Raw genomic sequence first — 22295 nt, 5'->3', positions numbered from 1 at the left:
CTGTATTACATGTATTACCTGTATTACCTGTATTACATGTATTACCTATATTACCTGTATTACATGTATTACCTGTATTACATGTATTACCTGTATATATTGATCGAGGAACAAAGTTGTAAGTAAAATACAAAGTGTAAATTTTTTTCTCAAAATGAAGTTTGAGTAATTTAATTGTAATTTAATACAATAGAAGGCCAGTTAGTTTATCAGAAACAAAATTTATAAAAGAGGAATAGTTGGCAGCATATCCAGTAATAATTTCAGATAAAATAATACAAATGCTCACTGACCATTTGTATTGTGATAAGTGAAACTTATAAATAGTGGTGACAAGTGTCAACAAGTGTCGGCTTAGGAACAAACCTTCATCTATTGCTGTATTTAATTAAAAAAAGTAACTCTGTGAGCCAGATGTGTTAACTAGAATACACTTTCAATATAACACTCCTGTGATGTTAACAAACACCAACAAACCTTCACACCATGCTGGCAAGGTCACAGGGCAAGTCCAACAACCTTAAATACTTACTGATTGCAACTCATTAAGCACTTTATATATTTCATCATGAGAGGTCAAGGCCGCCTCCTTGCTCTGCAATAGACAGGCAGCGTATAGCAACAACAACCTTAAATATTCACTCTCAAGAGTCATGTCACACTGTGTCGCTAAGGGGAGTCCAAGCAAAGATACCCACTGGTAGTCCGACAACAACAAGCTGTCATGACGGAAGACGATGATACATTGAAAAATTCAACAGTAGCTAAATCCTCGTCCTTCATGTACTTGATGAAAACCTCCCGTCTGCCCGCTACATGATGACAGCTTAAGTCTGACGATGTTGCTCAAACAATACACAATAGAGTTGACAGATATGACATATATATATACTCTCTCATGCACAATCGGTTTCAATGAGCAGTCATTCTCCAAATAGATTTTTTCACACGGTCAGCAATTGACATCAATATTAGATTCTGGCAAGCATTTCCACGGAAATAGTAATATTTTGCAAGACTCACTTGGGGCTGTTCCAACTAACAACCACTAACAGAAATATTCGTTAAAGAAATCTTTTAAGGCTCATGTCAGCAATTTATTCCAGCTCGTCGTATTACATACATAGTGCTACTCGGACTGTAAATACTAAGCATTGTGGGTAAATAACCCTTAGCTCTTTTTCTGTCGTGATAAAGTAGATGCAATATTTTTACCGCTTCTTTCAGCTACTGACAATTCAGTATTCGATCATGAATATACACGACGATGCCTTGTAAATCAAAGGAGCAATAACAGTGGCATACACCGCTCAAGGGTGATCCAGATGGCGGCTTGCATGAGGAGTGTTCGTGAGAAACCCTCTTTTTCGCATGGATGTTCAGTGGCTCGCAACAATGTTTTTCATACGCGGACCATGTAACGATGGTTAGAAAAGGCAAGTCCCACAATTGTGAACAAACACTTCCTTGTTGGCTGCTCAGATCCATGATGGTGTTGAGGAAGTAAAACTACAAACTTTCTCATTGGCTGACCTGCCAACTACGAACTTTCTCATTGGCTGACCTGTACAACTGCCAGAAATCCCAACCATGACAAAAATGGAATTATGATTTTATTGTGGTTTCAGACAATTTATCATTTATTAGCCATTTATTACTGCGAATCGTCAGCCAAGCGTTTTTCTACACTTACACTAAAATTTTTTGCACATTTTATAAGAAAGTAGTGGTATTTTTTATCATTTGCAATTGTTTTTGATGTTTGGGGTGATCTGGCTGCCAGGATGTTTCAAGATTAAAATTGAGTAATTTTGATCACGATTAAAACTCAGATCAAGCGAAAGTGTGATTATGACATCTATAGTTGCCATGAGACCGACAGAATAGAAACGCTTAAGACTACAAATTGAACCCAATAGTCAATATGAGCTACTGCAACAATAACCACTAGTGACACCATTTTGCACATTTTCTTTCTGAGTGTTTTAATTGCGATCAGGTTTTATCAACTTTGATCTAGAAACATCCTGGCAATCAGATTCCCTCAAACATCAAAACAATTGCAAATGATAAAAAACATCGTCACTTTCTTATAAAATCTGCAAAAACTTTTTGTGTAAATTTATCTTTAAATGCGATGTTTTCTCAACTTTTCTTCTTGATATCAATAACAATATTTTTGATAAAGACTATTTCAGAAAGAGTTGACAATGTGAAAATGAAGGCAAAATTAGCAATGACTTGCTGGATCCCTACCTTGCAGAAAAGCCGGCGCGAGTCCTCATTGATATCAGCCAGTCGTTGAAACATGGCATTGCCATAGACATCGCTAAGGACACTATGGTCTCTGCTCTGCTGCTTTGTGATGCCGATTATGTGCTGCCAACAAGTATAGGTTGACATGATCATCCAAGACTCTCTTCTGGAACGGCAATAAAACATTCATCACTAGCTCATACAAATATTTACAGCAATGAATCTGTAATCCTGCAAGTAGACCAAAGATTAATTATCTGTATCTACTGAGCAATGGTTAGCCATGAATGAGATAGCCTAAATTTAGAAGGCTTATGATTTGGAACACCTGACAGTGAATGTGACACGTGTCTACAGATTTTCATCAAATTTCTACCTCATTTGGTTCCAAAAGACTGGTTATGAGTCGACATGGTCCTTGAATTACATGGTGTGATGTTACTGGAGTCGTCTTAACTTGGTATTTTACTGACAGTCACTACATTCATTCTTCTATCCTTGATAGCTCGACAATTTTTAAAATCTGCTTATAGGTTACAACATTTTCAATTTGTTTTTACAGTTTTTATGTTTAAGTTTGCTAGATTTAGGTCAGACACCGAATGCTACAGTACAAATAGTTTATTATGTGCCAATCAGACAAACAACAAAATATAGGTGTAGAAAACTAAACACTTTGTTTCAAAAATAACAAAATATAACTTTATTAATCGCATTCCTCACTGTCATATGACATTCTCACTTTTCCTCGTCGGTTGCTGCGATTGCTTGCCAACACATAAAATAGTTGTAAATTTTCTTTGGCCGACTGACAGATGACCAAACGGCAGTAAAATCGAACAGGCATATATATGGCAAATGACTCCTAAAGGCTGGTTCACACTATATCGGCGTATCTCGGCAGTGATTCCACAATGATATGATAATGACGTAACGATGATAACGATGTTAACACTACCACAAACCTATCCGGCGTTTGCATCTGTGACGTAGTGTTCTCATTTTGCTTTTTAAATCTTCATGAAGAAGCCTCTTTGTTTTCGCATAATTGAAATCAAATACTAGTCCCGCAGCAACGGTCATAAGCGGAAATAAATAAATCACGCTATCAGCAACTGCAAATTACTATCGTCGAAATGGTTCACATTTGAAAGGCTGTCGTCGATGCTTGGTGAAATATCGAGAAAGTTTGACAGCTGCAAACTTTCCCGACGTGTCCACGACATGTCCTTCGTCGATGCCTCCAGTTTACTTTTATTAAATCAATTACTACCTTTTTCTATTTTCAAAAAAAAAACATTCATAAACATATCCATTCCTATTTCAGTGTTTTTCATCAACTCATCTCTTCAACAATAAAATAATTCATGAATTATTTTATACCATCTTCTAAAGTTCGCTGAAGTGACATCAATGTCCACCTAGTTTAATTTTCCCTGATTCTAAAAAGGCTTCGAGACTGGCTATATCTAAGCTACAAGCTGCTTACGAGAAAAGTTGGAGCTGAAACAAGAAGCTGAGATTTCACTTTCTCGCAACGAATAATTTTTAAAAAGGTTTAGCCAAATAAAACCAATCAATTTTGATCAACACATCCAAGATTTGTTATCAGACTGCAAAGAATTAACGATCATTCAAATGACTGAACATGAAGTCAGCAATATTGGTTGTGGGAGATACAAATATAAAATTGTTTATTACTACAACCAATTATTATTTACCTGGTCAATCTTTTGGCCTGGTATTTTATCTATGCATAAATTACAAATTGGTTTGTGTTTTACATAAACAAACTGAGAGAAAACTGAGTTCGAAAATGGCCAGAGCCAGTAAACAACGACAGAGGAACAAAAGTGATTCCATGGTTTGTTATGAGATAATATTCTAAGTGGACAAACACAAATTAATTTAATATTTCTCGTGCTATGACATTTGTAGAGTAGTCAAGAGTCATCTGAAGACCTAAACCAACTTGATTATTTACACATAATGCTGTGATTATATATCAATCAACACATCTCAATTGAAGAACCAGAATGGGCCATTTTTAAAGACACAGACTATTTTCTAGGCTGGAGCGAGAGCTAACCATCAACGTAACATCACTTCTTGAAATTTTTTCAATTCTTGTACAACACTCGACTATGTAAGAAATTACCATCAACTAATGGACAAAATCTGTTCAGTTATGTCCTATGATACCAAATTTGACTAGGTTTCAATGCCATATTCTTCAAAGCATCCAAAAAGAACTTAACGTATGATTAAATTCCACCCCATATGCTTTGAGCTGTTTATCAGAGGAAAAATACTTCTCATTTTAGCATGTGCCTAACAGCGAATATATAAACAACCCAAAAACAAATAACACGCTTCGCGCTGTTGAACAAGCAGCAGCCGAATTTACCTCACGTGTTTATTTGAGGCGCGAATCTTCTGCTTCATCACCGAAAGCCCTAGTGACGACTGTCTCACCGCTATTAGTCGCTAGAATATATGGATAAGCGAGAAGCAATGGCGGACTTTCTAGTCATACTAGCTAGAAACACTACATACATTTGATGAGTGTTATAGCAGGAAAACTGAATCTTATGCATAAATTGGTTGGTTGCAGAAGTTAATATTGATGTACTATTAGTATGATCTTTATTTACAAAATAAGAAATACTTCCTAAAGTTAGTGATAAGCATCACTGACTAGTCCTTGACCTTAAAGCTGTAAGCTAAATGAAAGGTATAAATAAAACTATGAAAAGCAATCTGTAATGAGATTTTTTTTTCCAACACACAAAAGTGTATTCGCAATATTTTGCAGCGGGCTGCATCCGTTGTACACGAACACGCATTTGTTGTATTGCTTATAAAGGACGCGACCACAAAGCCTGTCTGTCAACACGGTGCCATATGCCTCAACGCAAATCTATAGAAAGCATAGCCCATGCTGGATTATGGTGTAATAATAATTCAGGTAACTAGCTGGTGTTGCGCAATACATAAAGCAATCATTGATTGGATAGAAATAGAAATATAAAATAGAATGGGACTCTGGACAACCCTCCCTCATCCTGGTTGGCTACCGAGGTTATTAGCCTTTCAAAGCAGAATAAACTTTAGTGGACCCAGTCTCATCCAGCTACCTAGACAAAACTACTAGGTGTCTAGTTGGTACTATTCAATACAGCCTTGCACTTACAATTTGTATCAAAGGACATTCTGAACATGGAGTTATTCACTCAACAAAAGAGTTTATTCAGCGCAGTCAAGCAAACCGTCTCTAAAAGTCACGCCGATGTCACACCATGATTCAATTCAAGATAACATTGAAAGTTTAGTAAAGTTTTTGATCCTAAAAATACAGCCAAAACATACCTTACGATTATCTATAAACATAACAAAAACCTTTTTGGTATATGACATTAAATTTGATCAAATATCCGTTTTCATTTGTTATTTTTATTGGATGACAGATGAAAAACTCAAAATATTTCAATCCGGTAAATAAAAAAGCTGGTAGAAATAAACAAATTTAACTTGCAAATAATAAAAAGTTTAAATTAGGTTAGACTATATTTAGTGTCAACAGTAGTGAGTATTTCTATCACTCACTCAAATATCCAACTTACGTATTGCCTAGCTTACACTTGCATTCAAGGTAAAGTAGCAATGACAACCTTTTTACTGACGAGTATTTGATGAATATCATTTTTGCACGAAATTTATGTTTTTACAATTGTTTATAAACAATATATAGGTTAATTATATATTTCATAATATAAAGTTACATTATAATTGTAACTTTATACAATGCATATACTTTAATGTTATATGTAACTATTTTAAATATTAAACATTTAAAGTATTAAAAGCTATTTATAGTTTTGAAACAAATAAGACAAACTACAGTGTATTTGTATGAGAATATGTGTTCGACATATGAAAAAATATGGGAAAGGATTGAATTTGTATTCCAAAGTTTGAGTGAGCAACTTAATTCCTTGCAATCAAATTTAAAATGAAACAACTTGATAATCTAACTAACATATTAAAATGATCTTTCAAAAATGTATTGATTTAGAAAGAACACGCCAACCAGATAATGATTCAATTTAATTAGAAATTGATATTTTAATGACACGCTGTACAGCAAGACACACAGCTTACAGATGCACAAGAATAGACAACTCATAATTCACAGATATCTTATAAGCAGAAAAGAGAAGCCATACTTGAGTTTTTCCTGTTTCTGTTTGGCTATGCACTGTCTGGCAAGCTTTTCTAGTCGCTGGGAGTAATCAAATTCTATCTCGGCTCTCTTTTTAAAAAACTCCTGAATCTCTGACACCATACTCGACTGGTTCTCTAGCTTGTCGTCAAGACATCTCAACTGTGCCTGCAGCTTTCCTTGAATATCTGTAAAATATAAGATGGAGCATACATAATTACTACTCGGGATATTAGGTGTCCTCACAGCTTGGAAGAGTGCTGACTTCCAAAAGCTATTACACAGCTGATGATATCAAGGATGCTTTCAAACTCCCTTCAAATCTGAATTGCATTGGGTACATAGGAAGCATTCAGATTCCAACCACGTACAGCACAAATACCAATCACTGGCAATTTTAATACCAACCAGACGTACAATTCCAACGGCATAAATTTCTAAACGAAGTCAGCTTTTGCTTTGATCTGGGTAGACGTTAAACAAGTTGAGTAGGATTTATTAACAGTGCATAGGCCCATGTGTGGTGATGCAACAGCAAATGCTCTGCCTGGAAGTCTATGTAAGTATTTATATACTTTCAGGCTACGAAAACCTCAAGTCTGGTTACCATGTCCGTCGCAAAGCATCCGCGACAGCACCGCAGGCTATTAGCGATGAAATGGGAACCTACGTGCCGGGTACCACCGAGGACTGCCGGTAGTTGCCGGCCGCAACGCAATAGTTTAGCGCTGTTCAAATTTTGCAACAGGCCGCAGACAAAACCTTCCCGAAATGCACTGTACGGGTGAAGGTCGCCATTATAGGAACGGCATGATGAGTGAACATTTTATTTGATTACGCAATTATGTTTAGCGATGCAGCTTTTATGTGAACATATGCCGCCGAGCGTAGCGTTGCAAGCGTTTTGCTGCGCAAGTTACAGCCGGAGTCTCCCAACCGATATGGGAACCAGGCTTAAGCTAGTCTTATAACTTTTGGTTTAGGCGTAATTGCCTTATTTGATTGAGTCACAGGTCATTGATAGCATAATTGCCGAAGAGTCAGATAATATACAAGACCCCTCCATTTCATGGAGTCGATATAGTGGATATTTTGTCATATATGTTATGTCATATTTGAAACCCGAAAGACGCCTAACTTTTCTAACAGATGACAATAGAATGGCAAGGATAACCTATGTTTGCATAGAGGCTAATGGATATAATGAATCATGCTCTTCGACTTTGCTGGGACAGACAACGTGTTGAATAGCTACTATCTTAATTTGGGGCACGTTAACGTGACAACGGTTTTTCAATAAAGTTTTTCTTCTGTCCGCATGTCATAACATTCAAAATGTGAGCTGCTTGTTCGAGTGCAAGTGCCGCTTGGATGCAAGATAATCGTGTAAATCTATTAAAATTCATAATCATTGTTCATAGAATGATCGGCCGATATAGCAAGTGCTTAATTGCAATACAAGACCCAAAACAAGATAATCAAGCCCCAACAAACAAATTATGCGAACCAGAAACATCTGACCATTTTAAAATGTTTACCAAATGATAGATAACCAAACATTCTAATCGTTTCCGAAAGCATAAATACCCCCCTTCCCTTTCTACTGTTGCACATTTCTGATGGCCTCATGGAAGAAGACAAGTGCCTAGTAGGTAGAGTTGTGTAAAGCAAACGAACCGATAGACAGTTGGTTAAACAATACTTTGGCTAAAAGCGACTTCACACTCCGCTTTTGTTGTAAAAACTTTCAGATTCAAATAATTTTAACATTTGATATTAAATTTGATGTTCTTATTGTGGAACTACAAGTATATATATACATATACCGCATTTACAAATGTTGAAAGGTTTGATACCATGGCCATTCTAGCCAAAAACCAATTGTCAAACTGTGCTGTGGTCTCTTAGATGTACCTGAAAATGATCCTGTACCTGTACCTAGACGTAACTGAAAAATCTACTGAACCCCATTGCCTCACAAAAGACTGTAACCATATTTATGAACGGTCCTGTGCTAGGTTGTTGTTGCGAAACGCATATATAAAAAACAATAGTTATATTAGCAAGCGGATGGATCATCTTAAATATAAGTGTCGGCAATTGGGTTGATCTCAGAACTCCAACCAAGCTTAGTAGATGTGGTCCAGCAAACAGCTCTACTAGTTTGGCTAGCAAACTTTGATCAAACTGCATCAAAAACAAGAGGCTGAATAATGAAGATAAATTGGTTATTACCAGTAGATTGGAAAGTTTAATCAAAAAATGATGCTACCATGATGGTCAAGTATGGGAAATGTCAATAGATAATTGATAGAGAAGTTCCACTCTACTTTATTGACAGTCACTGAGTCAAACTGAATTGTTTGACGTTTGTAAACAGAACAGCTAACAACTATTTGATTCAAACATTCTGCTGCCATCCTGGAAGTGTCACTTCTAATTCAAAGTTCAGCTGGCAAAACAGTATATTTTTATACATAGATATAAGCTAGACGCTACCCTGTCGCTACGATTCTCATAAAAGGCAGCTAGTACCTCTTCCGACTGACTCTCTAATTATAGGAAAACTCTTGAAATATCACAAAGTGTTATGAGGACACTAACTAGCCACGGTCTTTCACTGCTTTCAGCAGTGAAGAAATGCACAGGATCAATACAGGCGGGTAATAAGGCACTTGGTGTCACATGCACAAACACAGCAGTGATTGCGTGTCGGTCGAGGGGCAGAAGGAGATTACATCTAGCCTACTCCGCTAGCCTGACAGGCAATTTCTCAGAAAAGTATTTGAAAGGTTTCTGTTCTTGCTAGCCAACATTTGTAGGCTTCTCTTAATAGTCGCTGATGTAGCGAATATCAGTAGCTGAGTTAACCCTGGTCAGCAGTTCATCAGCAGTATGAACGCGATGGAAGAGGACAGGAGAAGGCTAGAGATGGAGAAGTATGAGAGGCAACAGCAAGAGAGGCTGCTAGCAATGATTAGATTAGACTGTACAATCGGATGACTAGCAATAAACCACTCCTATCAATCATGTTAACAACAAGGACAACAAAGGCAGAGACAGAAAATGAAAACATCATTAATTAATGACTATCAATGGACAATGCTAGACTAAAAACATGTATCTGGTGAAACTAAACCATTTCATCCCCAATTATGAAACTTGGAAGGCGCCTGATGGCACTACGGAATGAGACCGATATAAAGACAAACAGTTTATTTCTATCAGTTCTTGTTCTTCTATTTGAACTTATCATTAATGGGATATCAAATGCTTTCAACTCCATCCAGCAGGTTTCATAACGTAATAGCAATGACCAGGCAGCTCTGCTTGGTTCAAGATCGCCTACTGGCAAAAGCTATTAGAATGTTAATGTGAATTCCAGGATAATTCCCATCTACATAGAGCAGGTAGCAGCAGCTTCACCCATTTGATGTAGAATAGATTCTGCTGCCATTAAATCTAACTAACTTAGGCAATGGTAGGCCAATATTACAAACAGAAACCCTTACATACAATAGAAGAAGGGTTGGAGGACCATATCAGCAAGAGAGTAGTTAGGCCTACATAAAACGGAAGAAGGGTTGGAGGACCATATCCGCAAGAGAGTATTTAGGCCTACATACAACAGAAGAAGGGTTGGAGGACCATATCCGCAAGAGAGTAGTTAGGCCTACATACAACAGAAGAAGGGTTGGATGACCATATCCGCAAGAGAGTAGTTAGGCCTACATACAACAGAAGAAGGGTTGGAAGACCATATCCGCAAGAGAGTGGCTAGGTCTACATACAACAGAAGAAGGGTTGGAGGAGCATATCCGCAAGAGAGTAGTTAGGCCCACATGCAACAGAAGAAGGGTTGGAGGACCATATCCGCAAGAGAGTAGTTAGGCCTACATACAACAGAAGAGGGGTTGGAGGACCATATCCGCAAGACAGTAGTTAGGCATACATACAATAGAAGGAAATCAAAAACTCCTACTTCATAAAAGTAAGTAGATACTGTGCATTCCATCACAAGTGTCTAACAGGCTTTTACTTACTCTGACAGTCTTGCACAAGAGAATTTTGGTCTTCATTCTTTCTCCTACGAGACGATCGAAATGATTGACTTCTCTTAAAGTAAAACTTGCCGTCGTACTTGGGAGAGAGCATGATTGAGCAGCTGCGAGTCTCACCAACTTAAGCGTCAACTCTATTACCCATCAGCACTAGTAAATAGCTTCAGCTTCGTTGTGTGTTTATTTTACAGATGATAGGTCTTTGTTAATATCTTATCTGAGGATAGAACCAAGTCCTTAAGCTGCAGCCTACGGTGCAGATGAACGAGCGCAGGCACGAAGAGAGAAGCGGTGAGAGAGCCGTGTGCAGTCTAGTGGAAACTTTTAAACGCTCTTTGAATGGTAATAATGTGACAGTCTTCTGATAATGGCAACCAAGTCTATTGAAAAGCCCATCATCATCATGTCCTAGATGATTGGACGGAACAACTGCCGCACATGCTCTGAAGGAGCACCCACTCGAGTATGCTTATTCTGCGTTCATGCGAGCACTACGCATTATGCTAGGTTAGACGGTTTAGCACAGCGGGCAATACAGAGGCTATGAAATGCCTGACAAAGGATCGCGCGAAACGAGTCTAGTCTCTCAAAGGCTTTCTAGAGTATTTATTTATTAGTATAATTTATCGTCTAAGACATCTAATGCAAACAGTACAGATTCAAAGGCAATGAAGAAAGGCCTGCCCACACTCATTGATGTGTGCATAACAGAAACCTGTGTCAATAAAACATTCAACTAGTAATAAGTCATCACAAATGGCTCGATATACTTCAAAATTAACGGCACATCAAAGGAACTGTCTCTCCGATTTCTCACGAAATATATGAGCGAGCTTTGCTGTGTTTAGTTTTCATTAAAAATAGAAAGAAGAATAATCGCAATAAAATTTGTATGTATTAAAAATAAGTAAATAGATTACCTGATTGCGACATCCATGGTTCGCTATATAACCTATGATAACCAACTATCCATAAAAATAATTCTACAAAAAACCAAAACAACCTTGAAACTACAACTTTTATTAATATTTATAATGTTATTGATAAGTGTAATCTTATAATGTGATTAATGAGTGTTATCTAGAAACCTACAAAAAATAACAATAATAACAAGGTGTCTAATGTTCTAGGAGACAAAATGAAAGCAAGCACGGCAGTTGTACTTTTTTTCACTATGAAGACAGACATGGTTTGCTGCAAATATTTCAATCTGTTTAATCCAGACACTTGAGAATCTTCCAATACAATACGTGATGATTGTGTACTCCTAACCTCAAAGTAAAGTTAAGGTTAGACAACTCAAAACAGATAGCCATATCTGCTTTCATCGACTTAGCAGTTTTGTCAAACTATAAAAAAATCAGTGATGGAAGAGCTTACAATTATTGTTCAACCAAACTTATTATTCCTGTACGATCATGTTATGACCAAAGACCTCAAGTAGTTTGTATACGATTTCAAAAAGACCGCTTATAGAGCTTTATTTATATTATTGATACCGTACTTGACAAGTTGTTACATTTGTTTATGTATATATGAAAAGCCTGATGTTCTAATTTTATAGCAAAAAGCTTTAACTGTGGAAATTTGAAAGCAAATGGCTAGCTCACAGAAAATGGGCACAGTGAAGTCAAGTGCCACATTCAACTATGAACAGGATGACATGCTTGGAGTTGTCCTCTCAAAAATTAGCAAAATTGGCCAAGAGGGAACAACCTCTGTTCAGAGAAGCACATGCTATAAATCAGTTATTTTTTGCTAGGATGAGTTTAGCCAGAATCTATGATATTGGAGGTACTGGTGTACTACTATTTTGAAGGTGCAGTTAGAAAGGAAACCAAAAAAGTGACATATTGTGAGTAAAATGAGCAGCGCTGACAGCAAATGGCACAGTGGTTGTACAACTGCTATGTTTAAAAACAACTAAGGGTTCTTTTTACCTAGCAGGACACGCAGGACAAAATATAAAAACAAATCTATCATAAAATGATGTGGACAATTAGAAATTCTTTAGTAATGTGTCTATCTACAAACTTGGAGTTATCCTTTACATGTAATTTTCTATAAATGTAGTCGATACGCCAATTACTTTATTGATGACCCGTGAACAAATCTAATAAACGATATTTAGCATACACCAAATGTTTTTGTTACAAGATAAGCATTCAGTTGCTGTAGCCTAAAAACATTCAAATATTTGTAAAGATTTAGCGCGATTTAGAGCAATGACTTTCACTGATGCCCTTCCAAGCATGGCTTATCCATTGTCAACAGACCCTACCTGACTAGGTCAGGAACCAATAGTGTACAACAATCAAGGCAAAAATCTCCACAGCAAATATTGTGACCTTAATCTTCTGATGCTACCTGATATTGAATGCTGCTTGTTACTTTCCACATTTCAATAAAATTAATTTTGCGTATGGCATATATATTATTTATCATTGCTCATAATGTTGACAAACTATGAGCTGATCCTTAAAGCTCTCAAGGAGAAGCTTGCAGACAGAAGAATGCAAAGGAACAAGCAAAAAACCAGAGTTATTTAAAAAGTAAACTCAAAATATTGTAGGATTTGAAGATAGCAATTTAATACCAGTAGCTATGAATGTAACTACCCTAGGACACTTATGTATTCGCCTCATCTAACTTTTGCGTTTTCGCAGAGTCATCCTCTCGCGAAAATTTCATGTGCGAAACCAAACTATCATAACGAACGAGCGAAAACGCGAAATTAAATATTTGTTCATTGATAGTCCAAGAAACAAATGGCAGCAAGCGATCAAATTGCATTATTGACCTCGACCACACAATTCTACCTGCGGTTCATAATTACAAACTAGTCCCAAAATGAATTTTTTTCCTATCGGTGAACTGAACCTGAGAAATCTAATGTTTGTTTCACTGCATTTATTTTCCCATCACTATATTTTCGCACTCATCAGAGCTGCGAAATTAAGTTGCAGCAAAATTTTACTCTGTATGCTACTCACGAAACTAAATACTAGCGAAATATAAGTGTCCTAGGGTAGAATGAGTCTTCCCGTAACCGATGATTATTATATAAAGGGTTTGATTAAACTCAGCATAAAATTTCAATACAGCCAAACAAGAACTATGAAATTACTTTATGCACAATCAGGAAGCAGTACACTATTGGGAGACAACTTCAGCCAGATCCTAATCGGTCTAAAATTATGCGTAGTATATGATTAGATCTAAATGCCTCGGTGTGTACCTCAATAGCAAATGCTCTACACAGAGTGAATAAAAAGCAACCAAAACTAACTATGGCTTCAGTGGAAAATAATATTTGTCAAGAGCTTTGCCTAAAGTAGGAAACAGTTTCCGAAAAGAAATGGGCAAAATATAATATATTTAATAAACAAAAAGAACCAGTGGGTTGAACTTAAGGCAAGGGAAGCAAAGGTGAAAAGTGTCAATAGGATAATATTATGGAGACAAAAACCAATCGGTGAGCCACCTGCTAAACAGGTGAAGTTCAAGTGAGGACATTGAAAGGAAATCAGATGGAAGCCTAATAGGGAAAAGCTGGCCATATGAAAGACTTCCTCCTACCTATTGTGTGGTCAATACGCACTTCAGGACACAGACAATGCTTCTTACTAAATGAGCTGAATACTAACATAAAACTAACAGATCAGAGCATCCTCAGAAAAAGAACTTTATATCCTTACCAAAATAGCTATAGCTTGTGTACACTCATTAGCCTACACAAGGTCGGATTAAATACCTGTGAGCAAATTGAAAAGGAAGAGAATGAGGTGGGTGCTAGGCCTACTTATGGGGTAGAGTAATGTAGGAGTAGGAAGATGATTCAAAGAGGGGAAACTCTGTGCTAGCTGAGGTAGAGGATGCTAGCGGACATGATTGTCATAAACACTAATAAAAGTCTAATATAATGCTTATAAAGTCTATAAAAGGCCTCGATTCTCAGAGTAATAAATCAGTGCTGGATATAAAACTGGCTGACACTAATATGCAGTGTTAAGAACTGCGAGGTCAGGACGAGCAATTCAAGTTCAATAGGAGTCAAGCCTCTTACTACCTACTACTACCGACTACCACAACCCAAGCTGTTACTCACTGCTTGTGTCACAGGGTCTGTTTCCTCGTAAGGGAGCCGATTCATAATGACAATGACCTAATGCTTAATAATGATTGTGGTCTCACATTTTGCTTGTCTCTCTACACACCTCAGTATGGCTTACCGTATGAGCTGAGTACCGTATGTAGTGCACAATTCCATAACCTCCCAATAGCAAAGATGCTAATAGAATGTACCAATAGTCAGTCTGATCACATTTCTAGCTGTATCCACTTAACAACTCAATTAAAGCTGTTCAAACGTTACTGATTGGAGATCTTACAAATTACAATTCAACGAAAACAATGGTTCCTGTAATCATTAACGTTGATAGTAAAACTGGCCAGCTTTGTTTGACAAACGCGTCTATCAGAGAGTAAAAACTCAAATGTGTGATCTGCAAAGCTTATTCTTGAAAGTCATGGGCTGTGTACACATGCAACTGAGTTAACACATCGAGTATTCTTAGAAGTGATACAGTAAAAAGTCCCTTTTTACAAGGCCGATGAAGTCTAGCAAAGGCAGACAGGTCGAGACAGGTGGTCCAACAAGGTGATCTGAGCTTACGACTCCGCTCTGCTATCTGGCTACAGTAGATATCTTTGAAGACACCCATGCCCTCTTCACTATAATGCGACAGATGTAAAAATAAATATGTAACACAAGAGTCAACATTGTCCAGCATATGTAAGTAAAAAGGAGTTGGAGGTCATGATTACTGTAATTCTAGTGTATTAGAGGGGGTTGCAGACAAAGCTGTTAGTGATGAGACTATAAGAGGGTTCTCGTGTAAATTGTTGACCTGTTAATCAACTCCTTTTTAGAAATATGGCAGTTCAGGGACCCATTTAGTTCAAAGAACCTGTTGCATTTACCAGAAGTCAGTTTATATCGCTACCAGAGGAGCCTGTTCATATTGAGCACTGTGTTACAGCATATGCCAACACTCAGAACTACCAATAACTGCAACAACTCGCCAGCTTAAGCCCGGTTCCCATATACGTCGCAAAGCACCCGCGACAGCACCACAGGCTATTAGCGGTGAAATGGGAACCTACGCGCCGGGTACCGCCGAGGACCGACGGTAGTTGCCGGAGGCAACGCAATAGTTTAGAGCTGTTCAAATTTCGCAAAAGGCCGCAGGCAAAACCTTTTCGAAATGCACTGTACAGGTGAAGGTCACCATTGTAGAAATGGCATGGCGAGTGAACATTTTATTTGATTACACGATTATGTTTAGCGATGCAGCTTTATATGTGAACAGATGCCGCCTAGCTTCGCAAGCGTTTCGCTGCGCAAGTTACTGCTGGAGTCTCGCAATCGATATGGGCACCAGGCTTTAAAGTGGGATCACCAGCTACTGTTTCAGATGCCACCAGCTACTGTTTCAGATGCCACCCCCTCCTGACCTCACTAACCCATTGTCAATATTGATACTACATTGTACGCTTGTGGTTTTAATAAAATGGAAAATGGTTTTACAAAAAACGATAAACAGGTGTGTCATAATGTTTAGAGATAATTTAAACTGAGGAACCTGATAAAAAGGCACTATGAAAGGAGGAAGCTCTCAATAGACAATGTTTAAGTAGAAGCGGAGATGGGTGACCCTAGAGGCACGAATCATAGCACTGGGAGCCAACAAACCTACAACTAAATTGACACAATTATATTAGCTTTCGATATATTGGTCCCAGAGAGAATTAGACCGCCAAGGGCAAGCGAGATATGCATTTCTAAAACATTAGTACACAGCTAGCAGAAGAGCGAGTGAGTAGAGCTCACACATTCAGTCAGCATTAGTACGCTGATCACAGGATTACTAAAAACACCTGACAACAAAGGCTGCTTATAATGTAGAATGGCCTATAGACAAGCCAGCACCTGTCCCTTTGCCCAACATGAATCAATGAAGCCCTTCAACGCCACACCAGCTCTCAACATATTAATGGGCCCTTCTAACTACGCGAGTTGACTCGATGTAAACTCAGGCTATATCTTTATGACAAATGCAATTTGGCTCTTGCAGTTCAAACACGCTAATGGTATCGCGGAGTGGTTTCACCACCATGTACAGCTTGATAGCCTTTGTGATAGACCGAATACACACAGAGCTACACCTAGAAGTGACTGCAGTCAAAGGCTTGCATAAGCTAGAGTGGCAAACCCAATACCAGCAATGCAATCCGCGTCCGCAAAGGGTTTGATGTAGTTTAAAGATGGTTTGGGTGACTGTTGCTCAAAGACTATGTAGATGTAGCTCTCATGTGTCCAGGAAAACTGACAACAGATTCCAATAACGGTGCTTTATGATTGCGTACATGTAGATGCGTACTTTATGTATATGTGTATGGGGTACGAACGCTGTTTGGATTCCAGACATGTATGTACGTACCCTATACAATTGTAAGAAGTTAACCTCATTTTTGTAAGGATAGTATTATACAATGGTATGTGATAACGATGATGATGGTGTGACTATAATAATGATGGTGAGTAGAGGATAATTTCAAGTTTACTGATATGAGGAACTTTCAACAAAGGCTTATAGAATACTCCTGTTATAGACATAGGGACTCAAAAGCACTTTAATTAAAGCCTGGGTCACATAATCACATAAAACATCTTCTTGTAACTTCACCCACATGCTGTCACTGTATATATTGGCCAAGCAGAGTGAAAATGTTTAAGAAAGCAAGCATTTCCATTTTATTATAGGTATTTTGTGCTAATGATTTCTGTCAGTTTTCTGTCTGCTAATGTATTCTGTCAGTTTTGTGTATCAATGGTAACCCACGTGAGTGAATCCAGGCCTAAAGGGTGACTACAGTGCTGGTATGCCTCCCTCCTTATCGCATATAAGAAGACAACCAATATGTTACCTGTGTTATTACTAGGGTTGTAGATTATCATGCAATGACTTCGCAAAAGCTCATAAATGAATAAACACCTCGAGTGAATTATTTGCACTGTCGGTTGATTGATTGCCACAACCAAATCAACCCACCCTTAAAGCCTAGACTCTCATACAACTCCTAAGACACGATGTTCAGCTCGTGCTCAGGATTTATGACAATGCTCAACATCACAAGCACAATCTCAACAAATTAAGTATTCTCTCTGTGGTTATATTAGCTTATGAGCGTGAAAACTTTTTTCAAAATTGGATTGGCTGATCCTTCAGAGCATGTTTTTTAACTTTTTTATCGGCGGATCAGCAAATCACTGAAAAATTGGTCATAAGTGTGTCCGTTGAATTCTCAGATGAGTACTCTGTTAAGCTAAGCACTTAGAAAATATTGCAGCACTTCGCAAGTGCAGCTTCATTCGATCACAGATGGTAGTCGATTTTACTTTGATGTATTACTTTTTATCGAATAGATTTGTATAAGAGACGCTGCATAGTTCATTAGATACCAGTAATTACAATTCTAATTCTTTGAACCAGTTAACCACTTTAGTTACAAGTAATCTTGAAAAAGGAAAAGTTGCAGGTGAATGGCTAGTTTTAACTACAACTTGCGGGATTACTTCTGGCTTGTAAGGTATGTAAGGCCTGGCATCTGCGAACAGAATTGCCAAGTCACACTGTACAGCTATAGCAATGTTCACTACGGGTTTTGAACTCTGTCAGTTTTAGTCGCTGACACGGAGAGGCGATAATCTGGACTCACTAGAGCCCAAATAACCAGTCTGCGCACATCAACATCTGATATAGTGACTCCTAAGATTACAAGCAATAAACTCCAAAGTCGGGGAGTTACAAAATCATCCGCATGGCGATTATTCTGCGTTGAGAAGGCGATCAACAATAGCAGCTACAAAGTAGAATTTCTCTATATCCTATAGAGAGAGATAATAAGAGAGAGATAGAGAGATAATAAGAGAGAGATAGAGAGATAACAGGAGAAAGACAAAGAGAAGGTAAGTGATAAAGGGAGATAACATACCGATCATGCACTAATATTGTCATTGTATTTATTCTAAAATTAACTAGCAATTGTTCAATATCATATAGATTAGTATTGGATAGAACTTTGTGTTGTATCAGATAAATAGACTTCACGATATGTTATCAATAAACCTGCATGATCACTGTAGGTAGGAGCTGGCTACACACAATGTTAAATGCATTGCTGACACATGCGGATGTTTGCCACGGTTATACACACCGGACGCTACTAAACAATGCATCGTCTTGACAAGAACAGTGACTAATGAGAACAGGTGATAGTCATGTGAAGACCAAGACCAAATACGTCACTATTCTCCAATAGTGAAGTATCGTCAGCTATTTATTATCTAATATGAATCATCAACAACTCGCAACAAAAATGTTTGTTGACGCTAATTGCTACATTTTGTTTGAGGAAAAATGATATAGGCCTATAGTGTGCCCTCGTGTTACGATGACCCTGTTGTACAATTGTTTTGGGCTCTGCAATGTAGAACACACTGATTTTCCCTTTCTCCATATGAGATATTTTTTACCATACGCCAATTCAAATCTGAAATTCAAATTTGTCAGTCGGTGTGCTGATTAAGTCGGAATAATAAATATGCAGATATGCTCTTCGCCGAAATTCCTTTAATGACGAATGAAAGCGACATGATAGTCGATCTCGCCGACTTCAGCATTATTCGCTTATTAGTTATTTCGAAAACGAAACCGCAAACAGATAGGTGATAAAATTTTAGCTATGAAAAAGTCTAAGTTCAGTAAAATTCAGTAAAATAATTTTAAATTAATAATAAAAAAGTTCAATAAAATAATTAAAAATACATACTAAAACTAAGCTTTAAGTATGTGCTTAGTAAGCTAGATTTATTTAAGGTAAATTCAGTTTTTATGTTATACGTCTGTCTCAAAGGTAAGAACTCCCCCGCGGTATGTACTGCACATAGTACATTGTAATGTTACACTTTATTACAGATCATAACCAGTAAATACACTAAAGTTACTGTTGGTAACTATAGTTACTAAGGTTTTGTTGCTAATTTTTAATATGAGCTGCCCGCATATAAAATTTTGGTGATTTTTACCAGGAGATGTTAGCATTAGATATTTTCTACGGGTTTCTACACTCCTCTATAAGAAAATTTCGCCTTACGACGCCAACACTGGAACAAATTAAAATCGTATGGCAAGGGTCCACTGTACCTTAACGTTGAAAACTACCAAGTTCAAAAATACTTTAGGTTCATGACAAATCAAACTATAGAAAAATGAGATTAAATTACTGAAATATTTATCTGAAATGTAGGCCATACTATGAACAATTATCATTTGAATGAGTAGCATTCATGTATCTTTTGCCAGTGAAAATATATATATATTCATTCAAATATAATCAATTGTTTGTGTGAAGCGCTGTTGTGGTTGGCATTTGAACATAATTCTTAGATGTAAGTAGCTTGCATTAGAAATGAATAAAATGGAACCGAGAGCGTTAGAATAAACGTTGGTTTTTATCTCTACCAATGCGGATTGTCTATCGTAGATCTTTACCATCGTCAATGCCATAGCTACGCAGAAGACATATTTTGTTGGTGTATGATCCGGGGTTTTAGAGTTACACTGCCATAAAACTTTCACAAAACCACACTGCCAAAACAGACACCAATTGTATTAGAGGTGAAGGCACCTAAGATGGGTGTAAAATGAGCTTTCATCAGTTAAGATTCAGCCTCACTCTAGACTGGCTGAAAGCTATGTACTATAATAGGCTATTACAGTACAGGGTTGTCTAAAAGTTAACATGGCACAATATGAGTAGTTACTGTCAATTGACTTTCTCAGGTGACATCTCATGCAGGTGGAATCGAACTCTTCCGTTTTAACATATACGGATCTACTAATAACATCTGATACTTTCTCTGCATATAAATGATTGTTGTTAAATGCATGTGAGGAGGGAAAACTTTCAGGATCGCTCTTGGCCCTTGGGAGCCATCTATCGCGAGTCTAAACGAGCCATCTGTAGCTTATAGCAAGCCATCAGTAGTTTATAGCGAACCATCAGTAGCTTATAGCAAACCATCAGTAGCTTATAGCGAACCATCAGCAGCTTATAGCGAGCCATCAGTAGCTTATAGCGAACCATCAGTAGCTTATAGCGAACCATCAGTAGCTTATAGCAAGCCATCAGTAGCTTATAGCAAACCATCAGTAGCTTATAGCAAACCATCAGTAGCTTATAGCGAACCATCAGTAGCTTATAGCGAACCATCAGTAGCTTATAGCGAACCATCAGTAGCTTATAGCAAGCCATCAGTAGCTTATAGCAAGCCATCAGTAGCTTATAGCGAACCATCAGTAGCTTATAGCAAACCATCAGTAGCTTATAGCAAACCATCAGTAGCTTATAGCGAACCATCAGTAGCTTATAGCAAACCATCAGTAGCTTATAGCAAACCATCAGTAGCTTATAGCAAACCATCAGTAGCTTATAGCAAACCACCAGTAGCTTATTCAATGTGAAAAAAAATGACGAACACTTTCTCTTAAAGATGTGGATGCGTCAAAAAATTCAATTTAATGAAATTAAGACCCATAAAAGGCTAAAACATCAGCTACAATTTGATGCCATTTTTGTCTTTGTAGACCAACCCTGTCCAGAGATATATGCGTTTGAATGAGGCCCTCTTTTAAAAAGCTCACGTTCCAGCGAGTGCTTCTTTCGTGACGTCACAAGCAATATATCTGAAAAGAAACCACGAGCGATAAATATGAGGTCGCTTTCTTAGCCAATCATCAGCGCGAAACATTTATATAGGCCGTGATAAATGTTATCACTCGTAAAACGTGTTGTCTGTGATCTCAATTTTAGGGATTTTACTCTATTATTAAATCGCATGGACATCGATATTTACTAAATTAATTAACATCGTTACTTTAATGAATTACTCGATCAATACGTTTTATTGGCGAACAACATACATGTAATTGTAAAAATTGCTGCGACGGTGACTCCGAGTTTTCTTGGCATCAGGTAGTTAAAGTTCTACGGAGGAAGATCGGAGAATGGAGGTAAATTTATCTTTTACTTTGGGTCTCCCATAGAGTTTCATGATGAGTTTACATTCAGATTATATTTCCCTGTTTGAGGCTAAAATGTAATTTCCTGCGCGTGCGAGATACGTATGTACAGTGAGTTCTTGACGGCTTCTTTTTAATCTTTAGCATCTAGCAATACAATGGCTTAGATTGATGAATATACTAAAGGTAATATTTTAGTACTCATTAATACATGTACTAATTAATAAAATTGTAACTTTTTGCTATCACTAATCATCGTTTTATATATTTTTATCGGTTCACCTAGCTACATTTGCTTTAAATTTTCTGTGGCAGTTTTATCTAGTAAATTAGATTTATGATTTGACTTTAGATGTTCACTTTTCACTTGCAGAAAGTAAGGAAAATCGATTGATCAATGCAAATCTTTAACTTCCAGAACCAAAGCTTCGAATCGTTGGCTTGGCGTACTTGTGCCTTAGTTAAACATTTATTCGTTTTTAAAATTACACTCGCAATCTATCAAACTCCCAATTTGAAAGCTTTCAGTAGATACGCTTTAGAATGACATCTACGAATGACATATGTTTATTGCATTTGTTTTACTGACTACAGAATGTTTATGTCATC

General features: G+C 37.4%; 1 protein-coding gene across 3 annotated transcripts in view; it reads right to left on the bottom strand.

Moving 5' to 3' along the window:
- LOC137394954 (SLIT-ROBO Rho GTPase-activating protein 1-like) overlaps nucleotides 1–22295 on the bottom strand; it is a 50445-nt gene that overhangs the window by 21089 nt on the left and 7061 nt on the right. For 2 of the 3 annotated variants that reach the window (XM_068081731.1, XM_068081733.1), the window contains exons 1-4: nucleotides 10522–10648; nucleotides 6483–6666; nucleotides 2257–2422; nucleotides 533–595 (exon numbers count right to left, since the gene is read on the bottom strand). In XM_068081731.1, coding sequence (XP_067937832.1) covers nucleotides 533–595; nucleotides 2257–2422; nucleotides 6483–6666; nucleotides 10522–10633 — 525 coding nt within the window. In that variant the 5' untranslated portion in view covers nucleotides 10634–10648. Of the gene's footprint in view, nucleotides 1–532; nucleotides 596–2256; nucleotides 2423–6482; nucleotides 6667–10521; nucleotides 10649–22295 lie in introns of those variants that run through there. The other variant, XM_068081732.1, reaches the window with a different exon arrangement.

The sequence above is a fragment of the Watersipora subatra genome, chromosome 4 (genome assembly GCF_963576615.1).
Source record: "Watersipora subatra chromosome 4, tzWatSuba1.1, whole genome shotgun sequence".
Lineage (NCBI taxonomy): Eukaryota > Metazoa > Bryozoa > Gymnolaemata > Cheilostomatida > Watersiporidae > Watersipora > Watersipora subatra.
This window is presented reverse-complemented; position numbering and strand designations above follow the sequence as displayed.